The sequence below is a fragment of the Capricornis sumatraensis genome, chromosome 4 (genome assembly GCF_032405125.1).
Source record: "Capricornis sumatraensis isolate serow.1 chromosome 4, serow.2, whole genome shotgun sequence".
Classification (NCBI taxonomy): domain Eukaryota; kingdom Metazoa; phylum Chordata; class Mammalia; order Artiodactyla; family Bovidae; genus Capricornis; species Capricornis sumatraensis.
Window position 1 is genome coordinate 158,117,316 of NC_091072.1, and position 26,531 is coordinate 158,143,846.

The 26,531-nt window shown below is 61.4% G+C and overlaps 1 protein-coding gene across 2 annotated transcripts in view; it reads right to left on the minus strand.

The window, feature by feature from the left end:
• The window catches only part of SCUBE1 (signal peptide, CUB domain and EGF like domain containing 1), a 123,467-nt gene that overhangs the window by 28,564 nt on the left and 68,372 nt on the right, over nt 1–26,531 (minus strand). The window contains exons 5-9 of one of the 2 annotated variants that reach the window (XM_068970776.1): nt 23,924–24,049; nt 19,710–19,826; nt 16,944–17,033; nt 6,274–6,390; nt 1,323–1,445 (exon numbers count right to left, since the gene is read on the minus strand). In XM_068970776.1, coding sequence (XP_068826877.1) covers nt 1,323–1,445; nt 6,274–6,390; nt 16,944–17,033; nt 19,710–19,826; nt 23,924–24,049 — 573 coding nt within the window. The remainder of the gene's footprint in view (nt 1–1,322; nt 1,446–6,273; nt 6,391–16,943; nt 17,034–19,709; nt 19,827–23,923; nt 24,050–26,531) is intronic. The other variant, XM_068970777.1, reaches the window with a different exon arrangement.

The window sequence follows — 26,531 nt, forward strand, 5'->3', positions numbered from 1 at the left end:
GTGCCAAGCAGCCAAGCAGAGAAGCCTAGACCACTCACTGGTGGAGCTGGGGACCCAGGGGTTGTGCTGGAGCATGGCCGGGGCCAGAGCCCAGGCTGTGGAGAGGTGGCTCAGGACGAGGGTGGAGGAGACTCAGCTGGAGCCCCGAGTGGCCCTGTCGTGGCCTCCTCCACGCCCTCCGCACCCCTCTCACAGGGCACCGGGGATGCAGTCGAGGCCACTCCCTCATCCCTCTGGAGAACACAGCCAGGCACAGAGAAGCAGGGTGCCCGGGAGCTTTGCTCGGGCCTGGACAGATGCTGGGCTCCCGGGGGGGCCCTCGTGGCCCGAGAGGAAGTCGGGGCCAGGCTGCCTCGCCAGGAATGCGGAGGCTGAACCCTGGGAGGGCTGGTGACAGGCTCAGGTCACATGAGCAGCCCCAGGCGGGGCTGGCCCTGGACCCGCCCTCACCAGCCCTTGCTCCCACCTCTCCTGGGGCCCTTGGGGGGCTGGGGGTGCACATCCTGGGGCCCTCAGGGCCTCGTCTGAGCGGCACTAAGAGTGGGAGCCTCAAGTCCATGGGCGATGCTGCCGAGTGCACCCTGTGACTGCTGGGACCCTGCAACAGGGCCACAGCCGCTGTCGGAACCCGGCCGCCGTCCCATCCCCACCACCGCCAGCCCTCCGTCTGCACCCTTCCCGGAGCCGTCCCCTTCTCGATGGGCTCCCTGTGGTCCCTCAGGCTCCCCCAGCCCCAGGGCCACTTCCTGGATGGGCTGACCTCCCTGGCTCCTCTGGGAGGAAGACGTCATCCTTCAAGCACTTCACTCTTGTCTCCCCTGCCCATCCTTGGGGCTCTCACCTGGGCTGCGATCCTTGACCTCTGCCCAAATCTCTCCTCCCGTTACCTCAGATCCTAGCAGGTGCCCTGGGGAACCTCAAAGAAGGACTGGTGGGGAGCGCCTGCCATTTGCAACACCTTCCACCAGGTGGCATCATCCTGCCTCTGAAGCCACTGAAAGTGGCCTGGGTGCTCGGGGACTGGGGTCAGGCCGAGGCGCTGAGCCCTGCTACGTACTCGCTGGACCACCTGCCCACGGGCTGACCCCTCCCCGAGCCTCAGCCGCCATCCTTAACAGGGAGGGCTTGGACTGGAGGCTTCTGATGGCTTCTGAGGGCCCCTAGGGTCACAAAGGAGCCCTCACTCAGGGCAGAAAAATTATGACCAGCCCCCCAGGCCCAGCCCCGACAGCAGACAAGCCCCAGCCCAGGCTACCTCCCCTCCTGGGGGCTAGGGTGGCCTGAGATGGGAGGGGAACCCCACGGGGATGAGGGCGGCTCACCTTGGCATGTCCGCTCGTCGGTCAGCAGCTTGTAGCCCTTCCGACAGCCACACTCGAAGCTGCCCACGGTGTTCCGGCAGAAGTGGTCGCAGCCTCCATTGTTGACCAGGCACTCATTGATGTCTGCGGAGCCGGGCGGGGAGGTAGGGGAGGCGAGGAGAGCGGGCTGGGGCCCCCAGGGGCAGGTAGGACCGAGGCCCAGAGCCGCCCTTCCCTAACTGACCTGCTGCCCACCTGGGGGGCTGCTTCGGGTCCCCAGTTGGGCCCAGGAAGGGGGCCTGGCTCACAGCTGCGGGGGGAGGGTGGAGGGGAGACCCCCCTCCCTCCGGAGACTTGGTGAGCCTGGCATGTGTGTGCAGGAGGGGGCGGGGAACTCGTGTCTGCTGTGCCCAGCCAGACAGCAGGGTCAGTGACGCCCCCCACGCCCCTCCATTCCCGGAGGTAGGCGGGCCTGGAGCAGATGGATACTGCCTGAGAGCTGTGACTCCGGCCGAGCTGTCGGACCCCTGGTCCTCAGCTCCCCGTCTGTGAGAACAAGGATCAGAAGCGCCCCTACTTGGAAGGACAGCATGAGAATGAAATGGAATCGCATCCCCAAGGTGCTGGCCCGACCAGCTCTTTAAAAAGTAGGCTTGCTGCTCCGGCTTTACAGACAGGGAGACCGAGGCTGGGAGGCAACTGGCTCCAGGTGTTGCGGGCGTCTGCGGGCTGCTCACTTCCCAGCCTGGTTCCCCGCCCTTCTCCTTCCCCATGTCTGCCCGTGGTTTGAGCTGTTTCTTCACTTGGCATTTCACAAGTGGCGGCGGCACCTGGCAGTCCCCTGGCACGACCCTTCCCGAGCACCCCTAACCTGAACCCGCGTTTCAGGAACAAAGGTGCCTAAGGAGGGGCCGATGCCCAGGAGGAAGCAGCCGGACCCTCTGGAGGTCGTGGCACCTAGCAGGTACCACTTCGTGCTGGCGAGCAGGCCAAGCGCTTTCTGGCAAAAAAGTCACTCATGTGACGGTCAAAACAACCTGGGGCCAGAGTCCCCACTTCACAGGGGGGAGGTCACAGGTCGTGAGCCCAGCCCCAGTTGCCTCCAAAGACAGGCCCCTCCAGTGTGGCTCGCTGGCCCTGAAGCCTCCAGAGGAAGCAGGCATCAAGTTCAAAGCTAGGGCCTCTCCAGGACAGAGGCTCAGCCTCTGCCGCCCCCTCTCCTGGGGTGAGGGGTCACAGGACAACTGGGGAGGTTCTGCCTAGAAGCCTCTGGCAGGAGATCGGAGGCACCTCTTGGCTCTGTGACCCCGGGCAGAGAAAGGTACCTCTCTGAGCCTCAGGTTCCCCATCTGCAAACTGGGCTGCCAGCAGGCACCTCTCAGCATCATTCACTGTGATCGAAAGTGCAGAGAGGACCCGCCTCCTTAGGAATGACCCTATTCCCACTCTGGTCCCCACCTGGGCCTGTCAGCTGTCATAACGAGGGGCTGTCGTAAGAGCCAGCCAGGCGGTGGGAGGTGCGTCTGCTGGAGGCCCTGGCTGGTACAGCGGGTTGCTTGGGGGTCACTAGCCCCCAGCTCTAGCCCCGGATACGGTGAGGGGGCGGTGGGCTTGGACAGACCCTTGGCCTTCATTCTGACACGGCTCCGCCTCCCTCCACCTCCCGCCTCTTGAAGACTCCCCTCCTGCTCCCTGTGCGCCACCCAGCGCTGCCCGCCATGGCTGGAGGCCCCCGTCTGGCTGCAGAGGCTCGTGGCCTCCCCTTGGCTGCCTGGCCTGGCTGCCAGGCCCTCCTCTTCTCTGCACCCCTGGCTCCTGCCTAGGCAGCGCCCCCCTCCCCGGAACAATCTCTCCAGTTCGCTGCTCTCTTGTCTCGGGACCTGCCCTCGGGGGACGAGAGTTGGCAGACCAGGCTCCCACGTGGGGCCCCAGGGCCCATCAGGAGGCCTGTGCAGAAGCACTGCCCAGGGTGAGGCCCTGGGCGAATGAATGAATGGACGAGTGAATGACTGAAGTCAGGGGGCGGAGGAAACGGTGGGGTCCTGGCCACCAGGTGGAACATTCACCGTGTCCCCCACTGTTTGAGCATCAGTGTATGTGGGGGAAGGGGAGGGGTGACGCGCCTGTCGGACGACTGCGCCTGTCCCCCTCCGCCCATCCCACCCAGGGGGCAGAGCCGGGCACCCCCGGGGCCACGTGGGTGAGGGCGTGGTGTGGGAGCAGAGGAAAGGTCTGGGGAGTGGGCTGGCTCACTGTGGGGCAGCTGCTGGGCGGGGCCTGCGGGCAGAAGGCAGGTGAAGGCGGGCCGCAGACAGGCAGTAGGGGGCAGTTCTCCTGGACTGTTCCGGCAGGTGCTGGGAGGAGGGGCTGGTGTCCCCGAGGGATCCAGGCTCCAGCTCAGGGAGTGGAGGCCCCAGACCTCCCTCCTCTCAGAAGGGCCAGGGAGCAAGGTGCCCGCTTCCCCGTATCCGGCAGGGCAGCACCCAGGGCACCTTGAGGCTGCAGCCCTGCCCTGCCCACACTCTTCAGACCAGCAGGGGTCGGGGGCAGTCCTGCGGGGCCCCCATGGCCTGGTCTTTCAGGCAAAGCGCCTTCACCTTCCACATCTGCCTCCCCTGCCCCTGTGACCCCCAGCCAACAGGGTTTTCAATTCTGAATCTTCTAAGACCTCCAGCTGTTGGTATTGCTTAACAACAACCATCTTTTGGCTTCCAGAAAACACTGAACCTTTGGTATCTTCCTCTGGGCCACTGCCAAGACCAGGGTGTGCATGCTAACCGAGGAACAGGATCCCCCCACCACCGCCCCCAGCTGGCCTGTCCCTGCTGAGCCCCTGCACCCTGCCCTGGTCCAGCCAGGTCCTGGGAAACTCAGGCTGTAAGCCCAAGGCTCTAAGACACCAAACCCTGAGGTCTTGAGGTCAACACCTGGCTTCTAGGGTTCCCTGATTTGAAGATGTTACGATAGTCGTATTATGCAATTCTGGACCAGCCCCACAAGCCTTAGATTCTAACATGCAAGACAATGTCCACACTGCCTTCTTCCGCCTCCACTGACCCCCGGCCCAATCCACTGTCACCTCGAGCCTGGGCGTTGCCACACTGCCGCTCCAGACCTTGCCCCGGAGCCCCAGGAGCCCCTGTCCCCTACGCGTCAGGGACTGTCTCAGAACAGAAGCCCGGGCCACACTGCTCCTGCCCAGTAGCATCTCAGGATGAAGGGCCAACCCCTCCCCCCAGATCTGGGTGCACTGGCTGCTTTGGGTCCTGGAACCCCTGGCCTCTGCAAGGCAGTCATGGGGCCAGGATTACAGCCTCCTCCTCTGGCCCCCTCCATCCCCACCCCAGGTCCAGGCCAGGCCCAGCCTCGCTCTCCTGCCACACGGGACTTCTCCAGCCAGTGCCAAGGGGTCTGTGATACATGCTTATCTTGGCCATCTTTAAACGTTAAACTCTATCTTCTTCACTCAGTAGAAGACCCCTGGGCACAAGGAATCTCTGCTTCACTCACCGGTCTGCCCTGCGCCTGCACATGGGAGGAGCCCATAAAACCTGGGGCCTGAGTGACTCTGGGCAGCGGGAGTGAGGAGGTCTGGCCGAAGGTGAAGGGGCAGCTCTGGTTAAAGGGCCCAGTTGTTTTAAGAGGAATCACAGGAAACATGGACAGGGGCTCTGACTGGTGGGCCTGGGGCTGTGAACAGCTGCCCTCCCCTGTGTGGACGTCCCCTACCTCATGGTGGAGAACGGATGCCCTAGCCTCATGGTGGAGGAGAACGGATGCCCCATGGCCCACCGTGGATGGGCAGGGGGTGGCACTCAGCACCCCCTGAGTGCTCCTCTCGGGCCACGTGACTACTGAGGCTCCTGTCTGGTCCAGACAGGTCGGCTCCCAGCGGCGAGCTCCTGGCCTTGTGTCAGGACTGAGCCTGCTCCACCCTCAGGTCCTGCAGGGGTGTGGAGGAGCCCGATTCTACCACCTTCTATCCAGGCTCCAAGGGCAACTGGCCAGGCCTGCTGTGACGCTGCTGGGCAGCGAGGATGGCCGGGTCTGGACAGTGGAGCTGGGCCAGGCCTCCTGGCACCAAGCTCTTGTGCAAGGCCTCAGATAGCCCGGCCTGCCCACCCGCCCACTGGGAACACATCTCACTCTAAGTGGGCTGAGCGGGGGCTACAGAAGGGCTTTATTTTCAAACAAATAGGTGCAAGAACTGTTATTTCTGTCAATAATCACTAGGTTCTTCCCGGCAAAGTGGCTGGGGAGGAGAAGTCATACCCCGTCTATTTTTACAGGCCTCAAAAAAGCCCATCTCGGACTCCTTAAGTCACCCTAAGCCTCTGCTGTCAATGTTTTCACCCACTAGGGTTTTGGATGTTCAAGTTCCTCTCCCCTTCCACGCTGGCCTCCAGGCCTGCCCACTTCCTGGCGGGGTGAGTCAGAGAAAGCTCACTCTTCTCTGGCTTCCGGCAGCCAGCAGACCAGCCCATTCCTGATCCCCCAACCCCTGTTTCTGATTTTTTTTCATCCTTAGTCCTTCAGTTGAGACCCCTGCCCCCGACCTTCCCTCCTCCGGGGAGGCGGGTGCACAGTGTCCTTTTTTTGTCTAGCATTGACAAGAAGACCATCCTGTCTTGGTCTGAGCCCTGTGGCCCGCCTCCCCCCAGGTCTGCAAAACTCGCCCGGCTAAGGTGAGTGGCCGCTTGGCTCGCAGGAGGCCACAAGGAAATTCTGCCGGCCCAGGAAGCCCCAAGTAAAGGCACTCCGCTTGTTCAACCGGGGTGCAGCCACGTTCTTTGACATCAGAGCCCCACTTAAGCCTGTTGATATTCAGTGGAACCAGGAGCCCCTAAGTCCCATGGCGGAGCGCTGGGCCCGACTCCCTCTTCTCAGCCTCTCTGACCTTCACCGCTGCAGCCGAAGGTACCTGCACCGCCTGTCCCGCCCTGGGCCAGCGAGGGGGCCGGCCCGCACTCACCTTTGCACGTCTTCCCATCCGGCTGCAGCGTGAACCCCACCGGGCAGCTGCAGCGCACACCGGTGGCTGTGTCCTTACACGTCCGGTCGCAGCCTCCATTGTTCACTGCACACGTCTCTGAGGAGGGAGACAGGAAGACAGGGTCTCAGTCTCCTGGGACAGAAGCCCCCTGCCTTTCCCCAACTGTGGGTGGGGAGGTCTCCTGAGACCGGAGACCTGAGTTTGAATTCTAGCCATGGGGGCCTCTCTGAACCTCAGGCTACCTGTCTGTCAAACGGGAGAATGACACCACCCCCGCCTGAGATGACGGCGGGTGGGCAAGCTTTGCAAACTGCAGGAGGCTGAGCCCACAGGGTCAACACCACTAGCGGGGGCCGGTGCTGCGATGGGTCTGGCTGGGAGTTAACCGCCCAGGGACAGACTCCTAAAAACCCTTGCCTTGCCTGGATTCAGACTCCAAATCCAGACTGGCGGTTACTGGGGTTCCCAAGCTCATCTCAGCCGTGGAGTGGTTTGGGCCCTGGCCGTGGAGATGTGAGGGGAGGTTCCCAGGGTCCACACACCATCCATCACCTTGATGAGGCTCTCAGCTGCACATCTGTTCTCACTGAGCGATAAGCCAGATGTGTCTGGTTTTTGTCCACTTGAAGCTAGTCTAGTGATTTTTGTTTTTCTTTTTTCTTTTGCAAATTCAAAGGGGCTGGAGTGGCTGGGGGCATCACGAAGGTCACTGAGCTCGTCGCGCGGTGAGAGTGAGCCTCCCCAGGCCCAGGGAAGGGGCTGGCACGCCCGGGTCACTGGGGCACACGGAGGAGCCTAGTTGAAGTCTGGGTTTCTTCCTGGGCAGCTGGCGCCCTTTGGTCCTGTAGGAACTGTGCCTGAGTGGGTGTCCCTCTCCTCTGTGCGGCTAGGAAGTAAGGTGCTGAGGGTGTCCGCTCGTATAACAGGAAATCCCCTGCCTGCCTACTGTGGCTCCCCCCGGGGGGGAGCTTCTCCCAACCGGTTTACTCTGTCTGTCCTTCCGTGCTGTCTGCATTCCTGCAAGTGGCCGTCGGCTCTCTCCAGGAGGAGCTTGGGGATGACTGAGTAGTCGTCCCTGTTGCTAATGCCTTTCCTGTGAACTTCACCTTTTGGGGGGGGGTGGAGCAGGGAGAGGAGGAAACCCAGCTTTCTCCCCGTGTGCGTGTGATTCTGCGGGGCGGTGACAGTGGGGCTCATCCTGAACACCCTGAACTCAGGGGCTGTGCCCTGCTGGGGGCCACTAGACCTGCTCCTTGAGGCTAAAGTCTACACCATGAGAGAACGAGCTGTGACGACTACTGAAAGGCCAGTCTCCTGGCTCTGACCCTCCCCAGCCTTTCGGCAGTGTCTCCACACAGCCCGGCCCCCAGCTGGCTGGGTGCGACCATCCTCCTCCTTGCTGTGGAGTGTGCTCCCCGCTGCCTTGGAGGCCTCCTGTCTGCTCACGGTTCAAGGCCAGCTCACAGGCTGTCTACACAAGGAGCCTCCCGAGGCCCAGATGCAGAAAGGAGGCCCTCACCCCTCACCCTGCTTTGCTCACACAGGCTGACCTCAACGTTAGCAGGGGCGGAGCTCTGCACCTGCACCTGCCTGGGCCCTCCCGTCTCCCCACCCACCTGTCTCCTGGGGCCAGTGGATGTGGGGCGGCCAGGGGGCGCCTCTGACTCCGTCATTCTCTGAGTGACCCAGGTAGTCCAGACCTTGGGGCTCCATCCCAGCACCCACGCCTGGCGGGGGACGGGAGCCTTCTGTCCCCAGGGCCAGGTGGGGGTCAAAGAAACCCCACCCTCAACAGCACCCAGCCTGGGGCCCAGCCTGCGGTAGCCGCTTAACAAATGTTAGTTTCCTCTCCTGAGGTTACAGAGGGAAAATCCCGCTTCCTGCTCTCCAACCCAGAGCCCAGGTACCCCCACCCCCCAGAGCCTTTCTTGCCCTCAGAACCCCTCTCTGGAGAGAGCACGGAGAGCCTGTTTTCCGGGCGCAGGTGGCCAAGACCCAGGCCCGGGAGAGGCAGGGGGAGCACGGGGAGCAGGGAGGGGGCGCAGCTGGGAGGCCTCGCGCGGTGTCAGCGGGAGGACGCCTGGGCTGCTCCACGGTGGTGGAGGTGGGACGCGCCGTGGGCACTGCGGGCTGTGACCCCGAGAAACAGACCCCTCAGTGGTCCCTCTCCTCCAGACCACCGCCCCACTCGCGGCAGCCAGTGCCTTGGGGCTCACGTGGTAACGCTAAGAGCCGGCATTCACTCCGGGCCTTCTCTGCTGGGCCCTGTGCCGGGCGGGGAGCGGTGAGCAAAGCGAGCGGCCAGCCATCAGCCTGCCACGCAGGGACCTGCCCCTGCCCCATTTCCGCCCTGCCCACCCAGTGTCCTGAGGTTCACGTACACTGTTGAGCGGGAGACATACGGACAAGATGCCAGCAAGGCACAGCCAGTCCTTTGGGTGAGACGGTGGGGGCCGGGGACTGACAGGCTGGCCTGGGTGGGACTGAGATCATCCCGGGGGGTTTCCAAGCAGAGGCTACTGGGTGCTCCGAGGGGGCTCCTGGCCTGGGTCACCCTCAGGCCCCCTGTCTCCAAGCGCCTCAAAGGACAGCCTCGCCCCTCTACGCCCCAAGACCAGGGGCAACTTAGCCTGCTGCCAGGCCACCACTGCCTCAGATGCAGAAACCAGACAGCCTTGTCTCCCCCCGTGACTACAGGGTCAGCCCAGCTGCAAAGGGCAAACGGCGGCAGCAGGCTCTCTGGCCCGGGGAGCGGCTCTGGGTCAGCAGCACAGGCTGTCTCCTCCGGCTTTCACCCACCTCCCACTGGCTCCCAGGGGCCAGAAGGAGCTGGCATCTGAGGGCGCCTGCCCTGTGGTCACATCTCACCCAGGAGCGCACACTGCCAAGGGAGGCTGGAGGGTAGGTGCAGGAAGCAAAGCCAAACCCCAAACCCCAGAGCGCCATCCCAGAGTCTCGAGACTTCCTGTTGGACCCTTGAGCCCTCTGCTCTCTCCCTGCACTTGCCTCTCCAAGACAGCCACTGGGTCCTTCTAAAAGCCTCTCCTCTCCACCTGGAAGGGCCCATCCCGGGGCACCGCCCCATGCAGCTAGCATCGTGCCGTCTCGTCCTCCAACCTCCACGGCCTCGCAGAGCCCCAGGAGAGGGGGCGCCTTTTGCAGGTGGAGGAACCGAGGCTCAGAAAAGTTGGATACCTTTTCTAGGCAGGATTAGGCACATGATTTGTGGGACCCAGGCGAAATAAAAATGAAAGGCCCTTGATCAAAAATCGTTAAGAATTTCAAGACAGCCGAGTACTCAGCCAACTGTGGGCCCTTCTGAGGGCAGGGCCCGGGGATGGGGGGCCCGGGTCACACAGCACAGCTGGTGGCCCCAGTGCCTGGCCTCCTCGCCGAGAGAGTGGGGAGAACTCTCACCCCACAGAGTTGGGTTGGCCACTGGGCCGGGGGAGGCTGAGCCTGGGGTCGGGGACTGAAGTGGGAAGGGACTTGGGGGTGAACAACCCTCTCCAGCAGGCAAGAAAACCCAAATGGGTTAAAAGGGCAGTGTTTAGTCTTTCCCTCGGGAGCCCTGCTTCAAGCCAAGCCCTGTGACAAGCCCAGGACACAGAGGGGGGCAGACACCAGGCAGCCAAGGCAGTCGCTCAGCTGGACCTGCCACGCAGCCCGGGCAGAGTTTGACACGAATGGACGGCGGTATGGCCCCTCGAGTTGGCACTGCCTGCGTGCACCACCCTAGGTCTGGGCCAAGTCCAGCCTGAAGGACGGTCTCAGCCACAGTGTAGTGGCTGAAACAGAAGCTATATGGGGGCAGAAAACACCACTCCTGACGCTGGTCCTGTGGGCTCAGGCAAGTCCCTTGACACCCAGAGAGGCTCTGAGCAGGTAAGCCAGGTTTGGCCCGTTGACCTACAGAGACACTGCCAGCCATGGGTCTGCCCTGCACCTTGAAGGCCTCATCCCAGTGGCGGGAGCAGCCCAAAGCCCCCACTGAGATGTGTCCAGCCTGTTGGGGCTGGCCTACCTGCCTTTCTGCCCCCGGGGTCCCCTGGAGCCCACCGTGGACTCCCTGCCCCTGAATGCTCTCCCTCAGTTGATTCCTGAGCCCTCTGTGGCTCCAAACACTTTGGGGTAAAACCACGCTCCTGGGCAAGGCCCTGACATGGCTGCTGGTCTCCCTTGCTGCCCCGTCACTCTGTGTGCCGGCCCCCCGACCCCCTGGTCACCCTGCAGCCCGTCGTGAGCACTGGGGTCCCTTGCCAAGCGCCAAAGTGAGGCTGACCTTCCTCACGGGGCCCCCCTAGGCCAGGGTGCTGGGTGCAGCCACCCCAGAGTGCCTGGGCTTCTGTGGGGAGCTGGGCCCTGGGGCATAGGCTGGTGTGATGGTGACGGCCGAGTGTGGGAGTCTTTGGGGAAGGGGGGTCAGGGCAGCTAGGAAGCAAGTGATGGTGGAGGCCAGGACTGCAGGCCCGCATGGGGTGGCTCGCCGTAGGGGAGGTTTCTGTCAGTAGGACTGTCACCCTGGAGGCACCAGGTGGGTCTGTGATTCCAGGGGCAACTCCCTTCCTGGGCCTGCCCGGAGGGCGGGGGTTTCTCACCAGGGCTCAGAGGGCAGAATCTCCTGGACTCAAGGATGGCACCCTGTGGTCTGTGGCAGCCCGTGCGGGGGTACTGAGGGCAGGGGAGGGCTGGCCAGGAGTGGGGTGGGCAGACCTGGGGAGGTGCCTTCGTCTGGTTTGCGGGATCTCGAAAGGCCCAGAAGGACACTGAGGTTTTGTGCTAAAGTGGGCGGCAGGGCTCGCCGTGGCAGCAAGCCCCTCCCCAGCCTGTGGTTCCTGCCTCAGGCACGGGGGCCCTGCATGCGGCCTCTCACTCGGGGCCCACCCTCAGGAGGGAGGGCTCAGGGCCATGTACCCGCCGTACAGAAGGTGTGGGGGGCTTGGCAAGTGGAAGCAGCCCCAGGAAGGTCACAGGTTGGTGACTGTCCCTTGGAGCCCTGCTGCCCCTCCAGCCAGACTTGGTCCCCAGAGTGCCAGGGGCCCAGGCGCCAGGCCCTCTGGTTCTGCCTGGCTCGCGGGGGAGCCGTGGGCTGGCCCCAGCCTCAGTTTCCCTGCCCGGGGCCAGCAGCGCCCTTGCTGCCTCTTCTGACCAGCCCTGTTGGGCACCCTGCTTATCCCTCTTGTTTGACCTCTCGATGTAGCTAAGTCGTCACGTCCCACCTCCTTCCACTAGCCCTGGTGTGTGTGTATGCGTGAGTACGTGAGCGAGACTGTGGACATGTGTGTGACTAAGCTGAGGGCAGGAGCTCAGAGCCTCGCCTGGGACCCCTGCTGACCAGCGGCTGGCTGCACTGGGCATCAGCTCAGAGACAGGGATGAACACAGGTTCAGGGCCCAGGGCTCAGCCCTGGCTGGAGGAGGGTGGCTGCCTGGCCCTCAGGTCCCATCCTCCATCTCCCTCCAGCTGCACCCCGCTCCCTGCTGAGCCTGACCTGGGGACCTGCCTTGTGTCACCCACCCCCCTCACCTCAGGTCTACCTGAGCCCCTTCCCACAGCCAGGCTCATCCAGGCTCTGGGTCCCGACCTCTCTCTCCGGGCCAGACACCTGCCTGCATCAAAGAGTGGGCAGTGAGGTCCTGCTCCTCCCTGGGCACCTCGTCCAGGAAGCCTTCATCCCTGCTCCAAGCCAACTAGCTTCCCCAGGGCTCCGGCTCTGATCAAAGCCCTGAGCAGTGGTGTCCCCAGAGGCTATCAGACCTGTGCCCCGTCGGGGGCTCCCTCCCAAACTTGTGACAAAACAGGTGCTGGTGGAAGAGGGGCAAGCTGTGGGGACAGGGGTGGCGGGGAAGGTCCAGTGAGGTCTGGACAAGCCTCTGCCTGACAGAACGCACAGGATGGCCCTGGGTGCACGGTGGCAGGCGGCACGGCCCGCGGACACAGGGAGCCTAGGACAGGCTGCGTGTGCAGGGCCCGAGGGGCACGTGGAGGTGAGAGAATGCGTGGATCTGGGATTCGGCGGGGGCAGGGGGTCTGGGGCACAGGTTAGTGAGAGGACAGGGGCCCTTCAGAGGGCAGGCTGTAAATGTGCCTTCAGGAGGGGCGAGTCCACCCAGCTGGCTGCTGGGCCTACACACCTGAGCTTTATCTCAAGCCTCCGGCCTGCTCTGCTCCCGACTGAGGGCCCTAGACCCAGGAGAGTCCACAGGCCTGGACCCTTGGCCCACACGTGGCCCGGGCTGGGTCTCCTCCCCACCCAGGGCTTAACTTCATCTGCAGAGTGGGGACAGCTGCCTCGCAGGGCTGTTGGGGGACTTCCGGGGGCTGACCAGGAAGCAGAGGGTGTGGGCTGAAGTGTGCCAACCACCCTGGTTGGGGGCCGGGGGTGCTCACCGCTGGGGAGACTGCAGGGGCCACCGGAAGCCCCCCTGAAGGGGGTGTGGGGGCAGGGCTTGGGGCCCCATCCGTGGCTCCCACGCCTCCAGCCCCTGCACTGTGTGGGGAGACTGGGGGTCCCGGGGTAAATCCAGGGATAGCGCAGCAGTAGGCTCTGCGTCAGTGGAGGTCCCAGCTGACCGATGAGCTGGAAGGGTCTGCCCAGCCCCAGTTCGGACCATCCCTGGTCAGTAGAACTGCAGTCCCTAAAAGGGCCATATCTTAGTCCCCCATAACCCCACATGGCAGAAAGGCTTTGCAGGTGTGATTGAATTAGGAGCTTGAGATGAGAGGTTGCCCCGGCTTATCTGGGCGGGCCCCAGTGTGGTCACAAGGGTCCTTAGAGGTGGAAGCAGGAGGCTAGAGAGAGAGGCGTGGAGATGCAAGCAGGCTCAGAGGGTGCGGGGCTGCAGGCTCTGCAGACGGAGGAAGTGGCCCCCACGAAGGAACGCGGGTGGCCTCTGGAAGCCAGAAAAGGCAAGGACATGGATCCGTTCCTAGAACGTCCAGAGGGAAAGCGGCCCTTGCTGACCCACGGGAGACAATGCTTTGGTGTTTCCTGAAGCCACTAAGACTGTGGCAACTTCTGAACAGCAGCAACGGAAACAAACCTGGAGTCTGCTCCAGGCACACTTGTGGGAAAGGCGCTGACTCAAGCCCTGGAGCTGACAAGTGTGACTCCCAGGGTCCCATGAGTCTAGCGGTAAGCAGGGTCCCAGCGGCCTGTGGTAAACTGAGCTGGGACTCAGACATTTCTTACTTACAAGTTAGTCGGCCAGATAACAGAAATTGATCCCTCCAGCCCTCAAATCCAAACATTTTGCTGGATTTTAATGGGAACCTAAAATTGGTTACAGCCTTGAGGCCTCTTTCAACCTAACCCTGCCTGTGCTTAGCCTGGGCTCAGGGACTGAGGGTAGCCGCCAAAAGCAACTGTTGGGGATGCCTGAGGCCCCAAGGGTGGAGCAGAGCCACGTGGCTCTGAGTGGCCCCAGCCCACTGACCTTCCGGGGAGCCCCTGAGGACCGCAGCCAGTCCTGGGATGAGAGAGAGGCGCTGCTGGATCTCGGTCAGCTCGTGGGTTCATGTTTCAAAACTCGGGAACCCTGTGCCCCAAAACGCCAGCCCCTGGGGAAGCAAGGAGCAGCAGGCTCCCAGAGAGGAACCGAGAGGCTGAAACGGGGGAAAGGGCCGGGGTTTCAGCTCAGACGTTTTGTGTCCTCTCAGGTTTTGCTTCTGTCCTGCTATTCTCGGCTCTCAGCGTTCAGAGGTGAGACTGCTAGTCCAACAACTCGCAGGCGACTGGGGAACTTGTGGCCTCTGCAGTCTGGGCACAGGTATGTCTGAAATAACTCTGAGTCAAAGAGCCTACATTCGCGTACAAAACTTGAATGGTCCCTCTCCACCTGGGGAAGGCAAATCAGGGCGGGCCGCTTGCAGTGAGGAGGTGGGCACTTACCCTCTCTGAGACACGGAAGGGGCTTCACCCTGGGCCCACTGCTGACTTGTGGTCACCACTGAGGGTGGCGAGGCTGGGGCTGTGCCACGGAGCCCCTCGGGGCTGCCAGGAGCAGCCCTCAGCCCACTCGCTTCTGGAGGGGCAAGGGAGCCCCCTCTCCCAGTCTTGTCTGACCCACCCTAAAAACAAACTCTGGCCGCACAGGCAATAATCACACCTCAGGGCCAGAAGACACCAGCCAGGCCACCAGGAGACTGCAGCCCACGTGCCCGGCTCTGAGGGAGCTGGGTACCACGGCTGCAGTGGGCCCTGCTCGCAGCAGACCACACGGGGGCATTCCGGCCCCGTCTTCTCTCACGACAGCCCCTTGTCTCTGCCCTCCTGTGGGTCCATGCTGATCAGTGCAGCCGTCAAGAGCGGCCGAGGGTCTGCCCTTGCCATGGAACTCCTCCGAGTCTCATCGGCTCTTGAACAAGAGAGCCGGCTCCTTCTCCCCTGTCTCCTCCACACGCCTCCCCGCACCAGGACCTAAAACAGGGCTTGAGTGGGACCACTGGCTGCAGGCTCCACACTCCACGCCGGGGCCGGGCTCTGCACCCTGCACCCCAGGTGTGCTAGGACCAGCAGGGCAGGGTGGGGACAGTCACTGCCCTCACTTTAGGCCATTCCTTTCCTCTATTCACCCAGCCTGGGAGCAGACAGGCCCCAGTGGGCTCTACGAGGTGAGCCTGCAGTCCGACAGGCTCCTCGGTCTGTACCACCCCAGGCTGCTCTCCGAGGGGACCCGTGAAAAGAACCATGAGCTCTGGAGGAAGGATGTGCTCGAGATGGTGCCTTTCCAGGGCACTTCTGAGGATAATTACCTAGTTCTGGGTGTTCAGCCTTGGCTGTGGGCCCTTATCCCCCTGTGGCAGAGGGGCGGGGTGGGGGATGGTCTCCTGTCTGGGGGGCTGGACAGGTTCTAAGGCCGTGGGGGTGGGGAGCTTCTACCACCAGGGGGCGTGCAGGGGGCAGCCAATCAGCACGCATCTTGCCCCACGCCCACCCCCTGTGCCTGGCGAGGGGTCCCCTGACGTGTGCCCCAGGCCTGGCTGCCTGTGTACTCAGGGCTCCCTCCTCCTCACCTCCCAGCCCCACCCCGGAACCGGGCTCTACCAACTCTCACCAGACAAGAGCATGGACTGGGGTCTTTTCTCCATCCACTTGCCTGATGCTGACTCAGCTCAGCCTTCTTCTGCCACCATCCTCCTGCTGGGAAGGGGGGCCTGGCACCTGGAAGCCCAGCTCCTGGGCGCTCTGGCCTCGGGTAGCAGTGTCCCCCATCCTGCAAGTGAGGCCTCGGGGCCAGGGCCCTCTTGGGCCTCTGAGCACCAGCAGCTCGCAGGTTCCTGCCACCTCTTCTTTTCTGAGCACCAATCACCTCGTCATTTCCATAGTACTGACTTCCTGCTTCGCACAGGTGGGAGTGGACAGGCCTGGCTGCCGGAGCCTCTAAGCCCACCCCTTCCAGCTCATCCCAGGCCACCCAGATGGCCCAGGTCAACGAGACAGCCCCGCACAGAGAACCTGCAGAGAGCAGGCTTCTAGCCTGAGCCTCAGTTTCCTCCTCTGAGACTGGGCAGTGCACCGCCTGACTCTGCCGTTCCCAGGGCTGCTGTGGCCTAACCGGAGCGCCACAAGGAGGTCTTGGCCAGCCCAGGCGACCCGACAGCTGTGTTCCTAGTGCCACTTGGAGGCCAGCAGCCCCAGGAGCGGGGCACCGATGGGCCAGAGGGATGAATGAACGAGGAGACAGATGGCTCTTTTGGTCTGCAGACTGAGCTCAGCTGAAGACCGGTTATTTTCTCCTTTTTCTTCCCCTGCCCGACATCAGCTGCCCTGAGCAGCCCCAGGTATTTCTGGGCAAGACTCCTTACAGTCTGGATGCATGGGGCAGGGGGGGCATTGCTTGGAGTGCAGCTGACCTCACAAAGACCCCCCCTCCCCAAGGCAAGTGGGGGCCCAAGGGGAACAGGGAAAAGTGGGCTGAGACTGCCAGCCCAGGGGGCTTGGGCTACGGTCATTCACGGGTCTGGGGAGCCTTGGGGCCAGAAGGGGGTTCTAGGTGACCCTAACTGGTCCTCCCCTCTCTGGGCACCAGGTTTCCCAACTGCAAAGCCAGCAGGGTGGACTGGATGCCCTCCAGAGCCTGCCGCCCTGGACCTAGATGTGGCTTCTCCCCCTGGACATGGCTTCTCCCCCCGGACGTGGCTCCTCCCGGTGAGGAGATGGATAAGGAGCCCTTGTCCGAGCTGTCTGAGCCCCTGTTCTACACTCACACCCCTCTGCTCCTGCTGCTTTGCCGATGCTGGGATCCTAACTGCAAACACAGGCGTTCCTGCGAGGAGAGGGGTTCATAGCACACGTCTCCTTACACGCAGGGGCCCCTAGACACTGGCTCTGGGTTCTTTGCGACAAACACACAGAGAAATACACGTGTTCGATGAAGGGTAAAAACTTTAAAAAGGGAAAAGTGAGTTCACATCTGGAGCAGAGCCCCCCATGCTCACACGTGGCACGTACGACCACACACACATGGGCACACCGCACAGACAGCCCCCACACACGTACACTCACAGTCCACGCGCCAGTACAACACTCACGGCCTGATGCGCGAGCACACACACAGACGCCCCGCACGCTGGCACACCCCCCACACACGCACACGCACACGCACAAAGGTGCAAGCACAACAAAGGAAGTGGAAGAAAAGTGTTACCCATGAGGAGCCGCCGTTTCCCCCGCTTGTCCACATCAGCTACTGACGTGGCATTGAACTGAGAGCGCTCAATTGCAGCCTCATCCTTTTCTAAAACACAAGTAAGGGACAAACACGGAGCCGGTGGTTAATGAGAGCCCACTTCCCGCCTCTCGGCGTGGCACACACAAAGCAATGCAGCATGAGGGCGGCGCGGCGCCCTCGCCGAGGGGCTAACCCCAGGAACCTCCAGGCGGCGGGCTTGGGGCAGGGCTGGGGTGCGGGCAGAGGAGGGGTGACCACAGCAGGACAGGATGGGCCTCAGGGCCCATCTGCAAGCGACACGCACACAGGAGGTGGCTGGGCTCAGAGCGGACAGGCCCCACGTGCGGAGGGCCGGCGAGGCGGACAGCGACCGCCCGAGCGCGCGAGGCCGCAGGCAGGCACAGACGCCCGGCTCGGGCTGGAGGCGCAGGCTCAGGACTAGGGGCAGGACAAGGGGAAAGCGCCATGAGGTCCGGTGATGGACGCGCCTGGGTGGCAGACACCCCGTCTCAGCAGAGGCGTGAACGTGGGTCAAACACTCATGCAAGACTGAGAACGAGACGCACAGGGGGACAGACACACGGACACACTCGACAGTGGCCCAACCGCACAGACACAGAGAAACCGGGGGTCTGTTTGGGCAGCGCTGGTTGCCTGCTTGTCAATGGAGGACTGGAGCGAGACAGTGGAGTGCTCAACAAGGGGCTGCAAGGTGGGGGTGGGGGGGGGTGGCCATTTAGGAGTGTGCAGAGGGAGACGCCTGGGTGCCTGGAGCTGCCAGATGCTTCCCAGGGAGAGGCTCGCGAGGTTTTAGAGGGCTTGCACATCTGTGCTCGGTGGGAGATAAGGGGGGACACCTCCTCCCCTCGGAGGGGTGGGGGCTCCCGAGGAGCAAGGAGCAAAGGCAAGTGAAAAGTTCTCTGGGCCAGGGAGCCAGGGCCCCGGAGCTGGGCCTGGAAAAGGCCTTTTCAGGAGAGGGGCGGGGCAGGGGAGGGTGGGGGAGTCACAGCAGAGAGGAGATCCAAGCAGGGACTTACACATGCAGCAGACATTAAAAGATTAAAAAATAGATAAATGAAAATAAGAGAGGATGAGCCAGGTGGACGAAGACAAGGTGTTAGACGAGGCTGGGGAGTGTCTGGCCGGCAGCGGTCTGCGCTGGTCCGGGGCTGGCAGAGGTGGCTCCGTTGCAGGCGCGGCCGCTGCGGGAGACCCCAGCAGACAAGACAGGAAGGGGGGCCGGCAGCCCAGGAGAGCCCCGGGGCACAGTGGAGACAGGGAGAGAGGCGGGAGGGGAGGTTCTAGATGGGATCAGGCTGCAATAGAGACACTGGTCTGAGATCGGGTTTGGCTTTGAGTTTTTTTGTTTGTTTGTTTTGTTTTGCTTGTTTGGTTTGATTTGGCTTTTGGCTCTGAAAATAATTCATGAAGGTCAGTTATCAGACAAGACAGGCAATCAGGGACCATCACCAGAAAAGCAGGAGGAACGAGATTAAGATGAAACCAAAAACGGCTGTCTGAGAGGAGACCACACAGAGGAAGGGAGAACCACGTGGGCAGCAGCACCTGGGTCGAGAGCCGGAGCTGGGGACCTCCGATGCCCCTCCGCCCAACTCCCCAGGGTTCAGGGAGCGGTCACAGGGCACTACAGGCTGCAACAGCAAACCCCGGGGCTTCGTGGCCTTGCTGGCTCGCCAACCCTTTCCTGTTACTTGAAAACCCCTCAAGAAATACCTTTTGAGCTGATAATAAAAAAAGGGACTTTTTTTTTTTTTAATGAATACAGTAACTGACTTGTAGCAGGTTTCCTAAGTTTGCCAACATTGAAGAGAAAGAAGAGGATGAACTCTGGGCACCAACTTTGAATTTCCTCTTTTTCTCAGTTTAAAAGAAAAAAAATTGGCTGTTCTTTTTGAGTGAGGAAAGAACTTACTGGCGATTATAACTCGGGATGATCACAAATACTCTAGCTTCCCCTTGGAGATAAGGACCAGGAGGAAAGAGGGTGACAGAGTGAAATTGATCCTCCTGTTAACAGGCGGGGTGCTGGGAGGGGGCGCCCGAGAAGAATGGACTTTGGGGGTGGTGGGCGGGCGGGTGGGTGGGAAGGATCAGGCCTGGTGAGAGGCCCCGTAGCTCCGGAGCAGAGAGCAGCTAAAAGTCACCCAAACCCGAGGATTCACACCGGCCCTCTCCCCAGGTGTTCCAGACAGACAAGACTGAAAGCAGGTTCTGAGAAAACCTCTTGGTTTTCCAGACGCTGTGGAGGCAGGCTTGCACCACGCTGGGGTAGGTGGGGGCTGTTACGAGGGGAAGGAGTCTCCGGCGTGTCTCCTGGTAGGGGAGGACACCCCTGTGCTTCTGGAACAGAAGCTGCCCTCCAAGGCGCACACACACTTCCTCCTCCCCGCCAGCCACCTGCCTGGGGCCACCCCTGCCCCCCACACTGAGGAAGAGGACCCTCAGAAAACCAGCAGCAACACAGAGCAGAGGCGCCTGGTCCTGGGGGCTGGATGACCCTGCTGAGTGTCTGCAGAAAGTTGCCCCCTGGGGACGCCCGAAGCCAGCCCCACGGGCCCCAGGGGTCGTTCCTTGTCTTGTTTCCGGAGCTTCCTCCTTGGAAACCAGGGCGCCGAGGGGTGTGGCCACTGTCGGGCCGCATGGTGGGTGAGTGGGTGGTGGGAGCACCCCGCGGCGGCGGGCGGCACAGGGTGTGAGCGCTTGGCGCGGGTGCCTACTCACCGATGCACGTCCGGCCGTCTGAGTGGAGGGCGTACTTCTGGTGGCAGCCGCACGTGGGGCCCGTGTCCGTGTCCTCACAGCTGTGCTGGCAGCCTCCGTTTCCATAGTTACAGGTTACTAGTGAGGCCCCGAGTGCACGTACGTGTGTATAAACAGAACAACAAAAACGATTAGTTTATTGCTGTCGGCCGTTTCTTTCGAGGGGTTGGGGAGGGGCGTGAGGGCGCGGGATGATGAGTGGGAGGCACAAACTTCCCTGGACATCAGCCCCTCTGGGCGGGTGGATGGAACCGCTCACTCCCAGAGGGGCCCTGGGGAGGGACAGAGAACGGACTCTGGGTCATCTGGACTTCGGACAGGGCGCACAGCGGATGCACTCAGACGGCGCTCGTTGAAAGAAAGGGATGAAGCTGGACGATTTTATCCTTTCTAGGTTGCAAAGGGCACTTTAAGACAGCCGGTCTGGATGGGCCAAATGTCTGTTAACACGGGCTGGACATGAAGCAGTTGGGGGTGGGGGGTGGCGGGCCCCTGTGAGGGGCGCTCATTTCTTCAGCTCTCGAAGACCTCTCTTTCCTCGCCTGTGCCTCAGGGCATGTGGAAGGATGTCCCCACGGTTGCCTCTTCTCACCAAGTCCCAGCAGCCCCCTCAATCTCTATCCATCCTGAGCCCTAATCCTCCCAAGGAAATGTCTGAACAGACAGAACATATGTGCGTTAAGGTCACCTCAGATGCAGTTTCGAAAAGGACCTTTAACATGTCACATAGCGTGCAGTGTCTGTGGCCTGTGGGAGCTGGTGCCCTTCAGCCCAGAATCTTAAAATGTTTCAGAGCATCAGTACCTGGGGTGCTGAAAAGGGGGCGGGCCAGTCTGAAGTAGGAAAAATGAGCAGTTCATTTGCTGTAGAGAAAACTTGACTGTTCTCTCCTTCTAGGGTGAGGGATGTGGCTCAAGGAGACCCAGGATCTCCACGGGAGGGCGTCTTGCTGCCCCTGATTTAACGTTGAAGATGGCAGGGTGCCTGCCACCTGTAAGCAAATGGTCCTCTGGGGCCTCGAGGACACGGTGTCTTCCTGGGGACCTTAACCGTTTGTCCAGCATTAGACCTACACTTTGAATTTATTTGAAAACTTTAATAATGGTCAAGTATGCAGAAATAAATTTCAGAGCAACCATGGCCAGAGGGGCAGAAAATTCCCAATGGGCAGAGCCTGAACGATGTTCTATCAGGTGAACCCAGCAGCAGGGCTGGGGCTAGAAGCTGGCAGCTCCCCGTGAAGGACTTCAGCGTTTCAGGACTGAGTCCGCGGCTGCCTCTGCCAGAGAGCAGCACAGAGGCCCTGGGGCTTCCAGCCTGAGAGATGCCGGCCCTGACAAACTGGACACGGCCAGTCTCCCTGCTGGGTGAGGACGACGCGAGGAGAATGAGTCCTGCTCAGCGTCCCGGACACTGACCCTAGTGACCCGAGGCCCTGGTGGGCTGCCTCTTTCACAGGGAACTTCACGACCCTCCAAGGGAGGCACCCAACTTCTGGGGTGACACTGTAAGGACACGCAGATTGCTTCGGGAAACAGCTGGGGCTTTGTCCCCAAGCCCTCTGGCCCCGCTGCCTGGAAGCATCTCTCCTCCCGGCATTCCCCGATGCCAGCAGCCTGGACTCAGGGCCTCTCGTCTCTCTGCAGCAGAGGAGCCTGGGGGAAGCCAAGGCCCCAGGGGCTGCTGCTTAACACGGATCTCGGATGAGGGCAGAGCCCCACCTTGGGCTGGACGTTGCGTGCCTTTGCAGACTGAGGCAAGCCCTGTCAGGGTGGGCAGGGGTGGGCCGGCGAGGAGACAGTTCTTCTGAGCTCTGGGTTCCAGGAGATGGCCTGCACCCTGCCAGTGTCTCTGCAGAGGATGCAGGCCTGTCTGCGGCCGCTCTGGGGCCTCTTTCTCTCGCTCCCTCTGCATGGTAGGCCTATGTGACTCACAGGCCACACAGGCCGAGCTGTGCGCACCCAGAGAGCAGCCAGCTGGTTCGTGGAAGTAAACACTGGAGCCCTGAGCGCTGGGCACGCCAGAGGAGGATGGAGAATACCTCTGCTGGCTCTGGAGGGAGGAAAGTTTGGGCAGGCTAGGCCAGGCCTCAGCCCCCGACCCAACTCGAGACCTAGAATTTCCTGGGCCTCAGGTGACCTCAAGGGTGAGCGGGACATCTCAGAGCTGACTTTACGCTAATCCTGCCACATTCACCCCACAGAAGACACCACAGCTGGCTGGGTGGACGGCCAGGGTGCAGTCCCTCTGAAGGAGGGCTGCAGGGCGGTCACCCACTCCTTGGCTCTGGGAGGGGACCAGGCTCTCCCCACACCTGGGCAGCACCCGGGCATCGAGCAGAGTGGGCAGGGCTGCCATTTGCTTCAGCTGAAGTTCAGGGCTCAAGCTGAGCTCTTCTCAGCCGTGCACGGAGCCTCCTTGTCCCTGACCTCCACCTCCCAGATCAGGTTCGCCCCTCAGGAGATGTTCTCTGAGTAAACCATCCCCTTGTAACACTCGCCCCATACAGAACCAGAGGACTAGGTGGCCAGGCAGTTGGTCCCAGCCGCTTCCTGTGGCCCACCGCTCTCTTCCCGGCACTGAGCTCAGGGCTTGGCCAGGGCGGGCTTCAGCCAGTCTTGCTGACCAAAGGAGTGTGCTTCCCTCATGGCCAGGCCTGCCGTATGGGCCTGCCCATGCCACATACACTGGTCTTTGGCCTTTGTCCCGAGGGAGCTCAGAGTACCTGTGGGGAGGCCCGGGAAGCTAGAGTTAGGCCTTTTCTACTCTGCAGGTTGCCTGGCAGCAGGAGGCTTCTCTGCAGCTGCAGGGGCTCATCCAGTGCAGAGGACAGGAGGGCCTGGCCGGAGCCCCAGGGCTGCAGGCGGGCATTGCCCTGCCCACAGGGTCCCTGATCGGTCCCCCCTGGGGGACAGCGTGCATGCTGATCCCTGTGATCCTGCAGGACTGATTAGGAGAGGAAGCCTGCTCCACACCCGGGACCAAACCTGGGCAGAAGGAAGTGGCTTCACTCTGGGGAGTCAACGAATCACGAGTGGGGGCAGGAGCACAAGCTCCCTGGTGACGGACTGTGATACCTGTGGGTCCCCCAAGTTCTCGGTGACTGAGGGGAGCAGAAGGCAGACGCGAGAGGCACGATGGCTAAGGATGACAGGCTGGCGAGGGCCCGCTGCCTTCCCCACAGGATGAAGGATGGGAGGAAAGGCCGCTTCCTTTAGGAGGGCTGCCGGCCTCAGTCTCCCGGTTCAGGGGCCAGGCTGGGTGCACTCTCAGGGAGCTGGAGCCAGGCTCCTCCACACCACTTTCCTACAGCAGAAAGCGGGCCTGTCTCTGGCCGAGATGGGTGGCGCTCACACTGGCCTCCCTCCGCTCTTTCTTGGAATCGAGGCAAATGTCCCGTCAGGCCGGGCACCCCGGCTGCCGAGCGAGCAGAGGCTGTGCCCACCGCTCCCCAGGCGACGCCGGGAGGCTGCCCTGTGGCCGGGGCTTGGAGTGCTAAGTGAGTCTGCCCACCGTCCTACTTCATTTGCTCGGGAGCTGGGTGGTCACATTAAGAGGCCTGACTACACTCGAGTCCTGCAGGCTGACCTCCAAGCTGGTCTGGAAGTGGCACCTCTGACAAGGGACTTTATTTAGTCCCGATTTCCCAGGGTATCTTCATGGACAGTGGGCCTTGCAAAGCTAGCAGATGAGCTCTGGTCTTTGATCCTGGCATAAGCTTAGCACAGCCTGAGCCAGGACAGCCCCCACCAACCAAGCTCCTCGCCGTCTTTATAGCATTCTGTTACCAAGGGCTGCCCTGGCCCATTGAGAACGCACGGCCCCTCCATTCCGGCTGGAGAGTTTGAGCTCAGGGCCCGTGGGACAGAGGGTGGGGAAGAAAGGGGTTACAGCGAGCATCACAGGGCGACCCCACAGGGCGCTCTGTAAGGTCCAGCTCAGGCCTGGGGCTGTGTCAGTGGTATTGCGCTAGGGAAACCCTGAGTCTGGGGTTCACGGCTCCCGTCCCTCCTGCCTCCCAGGCCCCTTAGGGCCCCGCCCTTCTCTCCACCCCGGGGGACTGAGCACATTCTTTGAGCAATGTCCAGCAGACTGGACAGCACCCTCCCACCCCGCCCCAAGCCATGGCAGGGGACGCGAGCAGATGTCAGACCCGTGTGCCTCCATCTACCTACGTGTGCAGTCCTTCTGGTTTTGGGCAAGGTCAAAGCCGGGCCTGCAGTCGCAGGCCACCCCACCTTTGGGCGTCTCCCGGCAGATGTGGGCACAGCCATGGTCTTTGTTCATGCAGTTCATACCCTCTGGGAAGAGACAGACGGGAGAGGGGTTGGGGACCAGGGAGGGAGAAAATTTCAGGCTTAAAGGAAACCACCAGGGAAATGTCACATCAAATGTCACGTTCTTGGGCAGCCATTAGCACACGCACGGCATGCACACACAGGGGTGCACCTAGCCACCCAGATGGAGACCCCTTAGGGAGAAGCCAAGGAGACTGTACCCAGGTCGGGAGGCACCAGGCCTCATCTAAGGGATGTGAATGAGCTCTCCAGACCCACAGAGGAGGTGTTCCTGACCCGGGTCAGATTACAGGGCCTGGGCTGTACAGAGCACTTTCCAGGCCAGGGCTGTGGATGGTTTGCCCACTAACGCAGGTGGGGGTGGATTTAAAAGGATGGCAGTGGTGCACAGCACTTTTCAGTTTGTACAGGCATGTCCCAGCCCCCGTGAGGCAAGTGGAGACTTTCATGTCCGCCTGGGCCCAGAGAGGAGTGCAGACAGGTCGGGGGGCTGACAGGCCCTGGCTGGCCTTCAGCTGTTGCACCCAGAGGTGCTGGCAGCCCGCTCAGCCCCTCGCTGCATTCCCGCACAAGTCAACGCTGCTGTGCTGGCCCCCTAGGCTTCAGGGCAACCGAGGGTTGTCCTCACCAGCACCACGGCTGGGCCCTGAACTAACCACTACTCTACAACACCCAGCTGCCAGAGGGGGTCTCCACGTGTACCTGGTCACTGCAGCACACTCCCCTGGACCCACAGAACGCCCAGCCCCAGAGCTGAGCCCCGCATGCCTTGGGCCCTCTGAGTTTATTCCAGGTCAGGCCACACACACCACGGTGTTCCTAATCTCAGCCGGATATTCCTGCTGGTTGGCAGATGCTCCTTTTTAAATCCATCTTAATTTTTTGCAAATCCCAGGCACCTTTTCCTCTGCGGCTTCAACTTCAAAAGGCAATTAGCCAGGGACTCCCCTGCTGGCTGGGAAACTCAGAAATGGGAGACTGCTGCGGGGGGCGGGGTGGGGGGTGGGCAGGGAGGGGAGGTCTCCTCAATTCCTGCCCTGGCACCCCCATGCTCTAGCTGCAGCAGGCTTTTTTATCTGGAGACTCGTTCATGTTGGCCCTGCCCAGCAGTCCCCTCCAGCTGACTCAGAAGCCCCGTCCCTCCCAAGGCCAGCTGGGTTCCCCATCTCCTCCCCTCCCAGGCTTCCAGTCTCCACCGAGAGAGGCACCACAAGGACCCGACCGGGGCCCTGGGTTATAAACCCCAGTCTCCACCAGCCCCTGCCCTCCAAGGCCTCGCTGAGTGCAAAGCCAGGCTGCCCACGGGCTTTGAGGCCAGGGACTACAGACCATTCGCCCCAGAGTTCTGGCCTCTACATGCTGCCCAGTGATGTGCGTGCCCAGAATTTCACCAAAATGCACTGAGGACCCTGGAGTTGTCAGGGAGAAGGAGGGTTCCCCGAGGTGGACCATTTGGTCCCTCGCTGGACACACCCATGGTTACTGGGACATTCTCTCCACCCCAGAAGACCTGATCTCCCCTCCCGGTCTGCCTGCAGTGGCTTGGAACCCCCTTCAGTTGACCCCAGTTGATGTTTATCTTCCTGGTGATTTGTGAGGAGTTTCCAGAATTTATGAGGTCAGGGGTCAAGTGAGAGGGCAGAGGTCACAAGTCCATCAAGAGGCTAAATGTAGATGAAACGAGAGCTGCCGTCTGCCCATACCGCCTGGAGACTCCTCCCCCAGGTGACTCACGGGTCTCCCGTTCCAGCTGAGCTCTAGCTCGATCGTGACCTCGTCCACCGTCAGCACGGGTGCGGGGCCACTGGGCAGTGACAGATATTTCAAAACACAAACAGCCTGGCAGCTACAATCAAGACCGAAAAAAAGTCTGAAGCTGAATAAAACAAAACAAGACAAGTCAAAATGAACGAAGCATGTGTTTTGCTGACCTCTGGTTTCATCTGGTTTTATTACTCTTGTTATTCCTTCGCCTCGATTTTTCTCACTTAGGCAAATCAAATTGTCAAACTGGAGCCCGAAGAGCTTGGGTTTATGTGTTTAATATATTACGGCTATAAATATTTACTAGAGATTAAATGGGGAAATTTATATTTACTATTGAAAATGAAAATTTATTACACATTAACATTTAGTACGCGTGTGTGTGTGCTCAGTTGCTCCAGTCGTGTCCAACTCTTTGTGACCCCATGGGCTGTAGCCTGCAAGGCTTCTCTGTCCATAGGATTCTCCAAGCAAGAACACTGGAGTGGGTTGCCATGCCCTCCTCCAGAGGATCCTCCCGACCCAGGGGTCGAACAGGCAAGTCTCTGGCATATCCTTCATTGAAGGCGGATTCTTTACCTCTGAGCCACCCGGGAGGTCCTAACATATCGTTTGTTAAAAACTATTTCCCCAAACAAGGGGAGGGCTGGCTGAGAGGAGAAGTCTTTGCAGAGGAGACAGGAGGGGTGGGTTCTGATTCTCAACCACACTGTTTGAACTC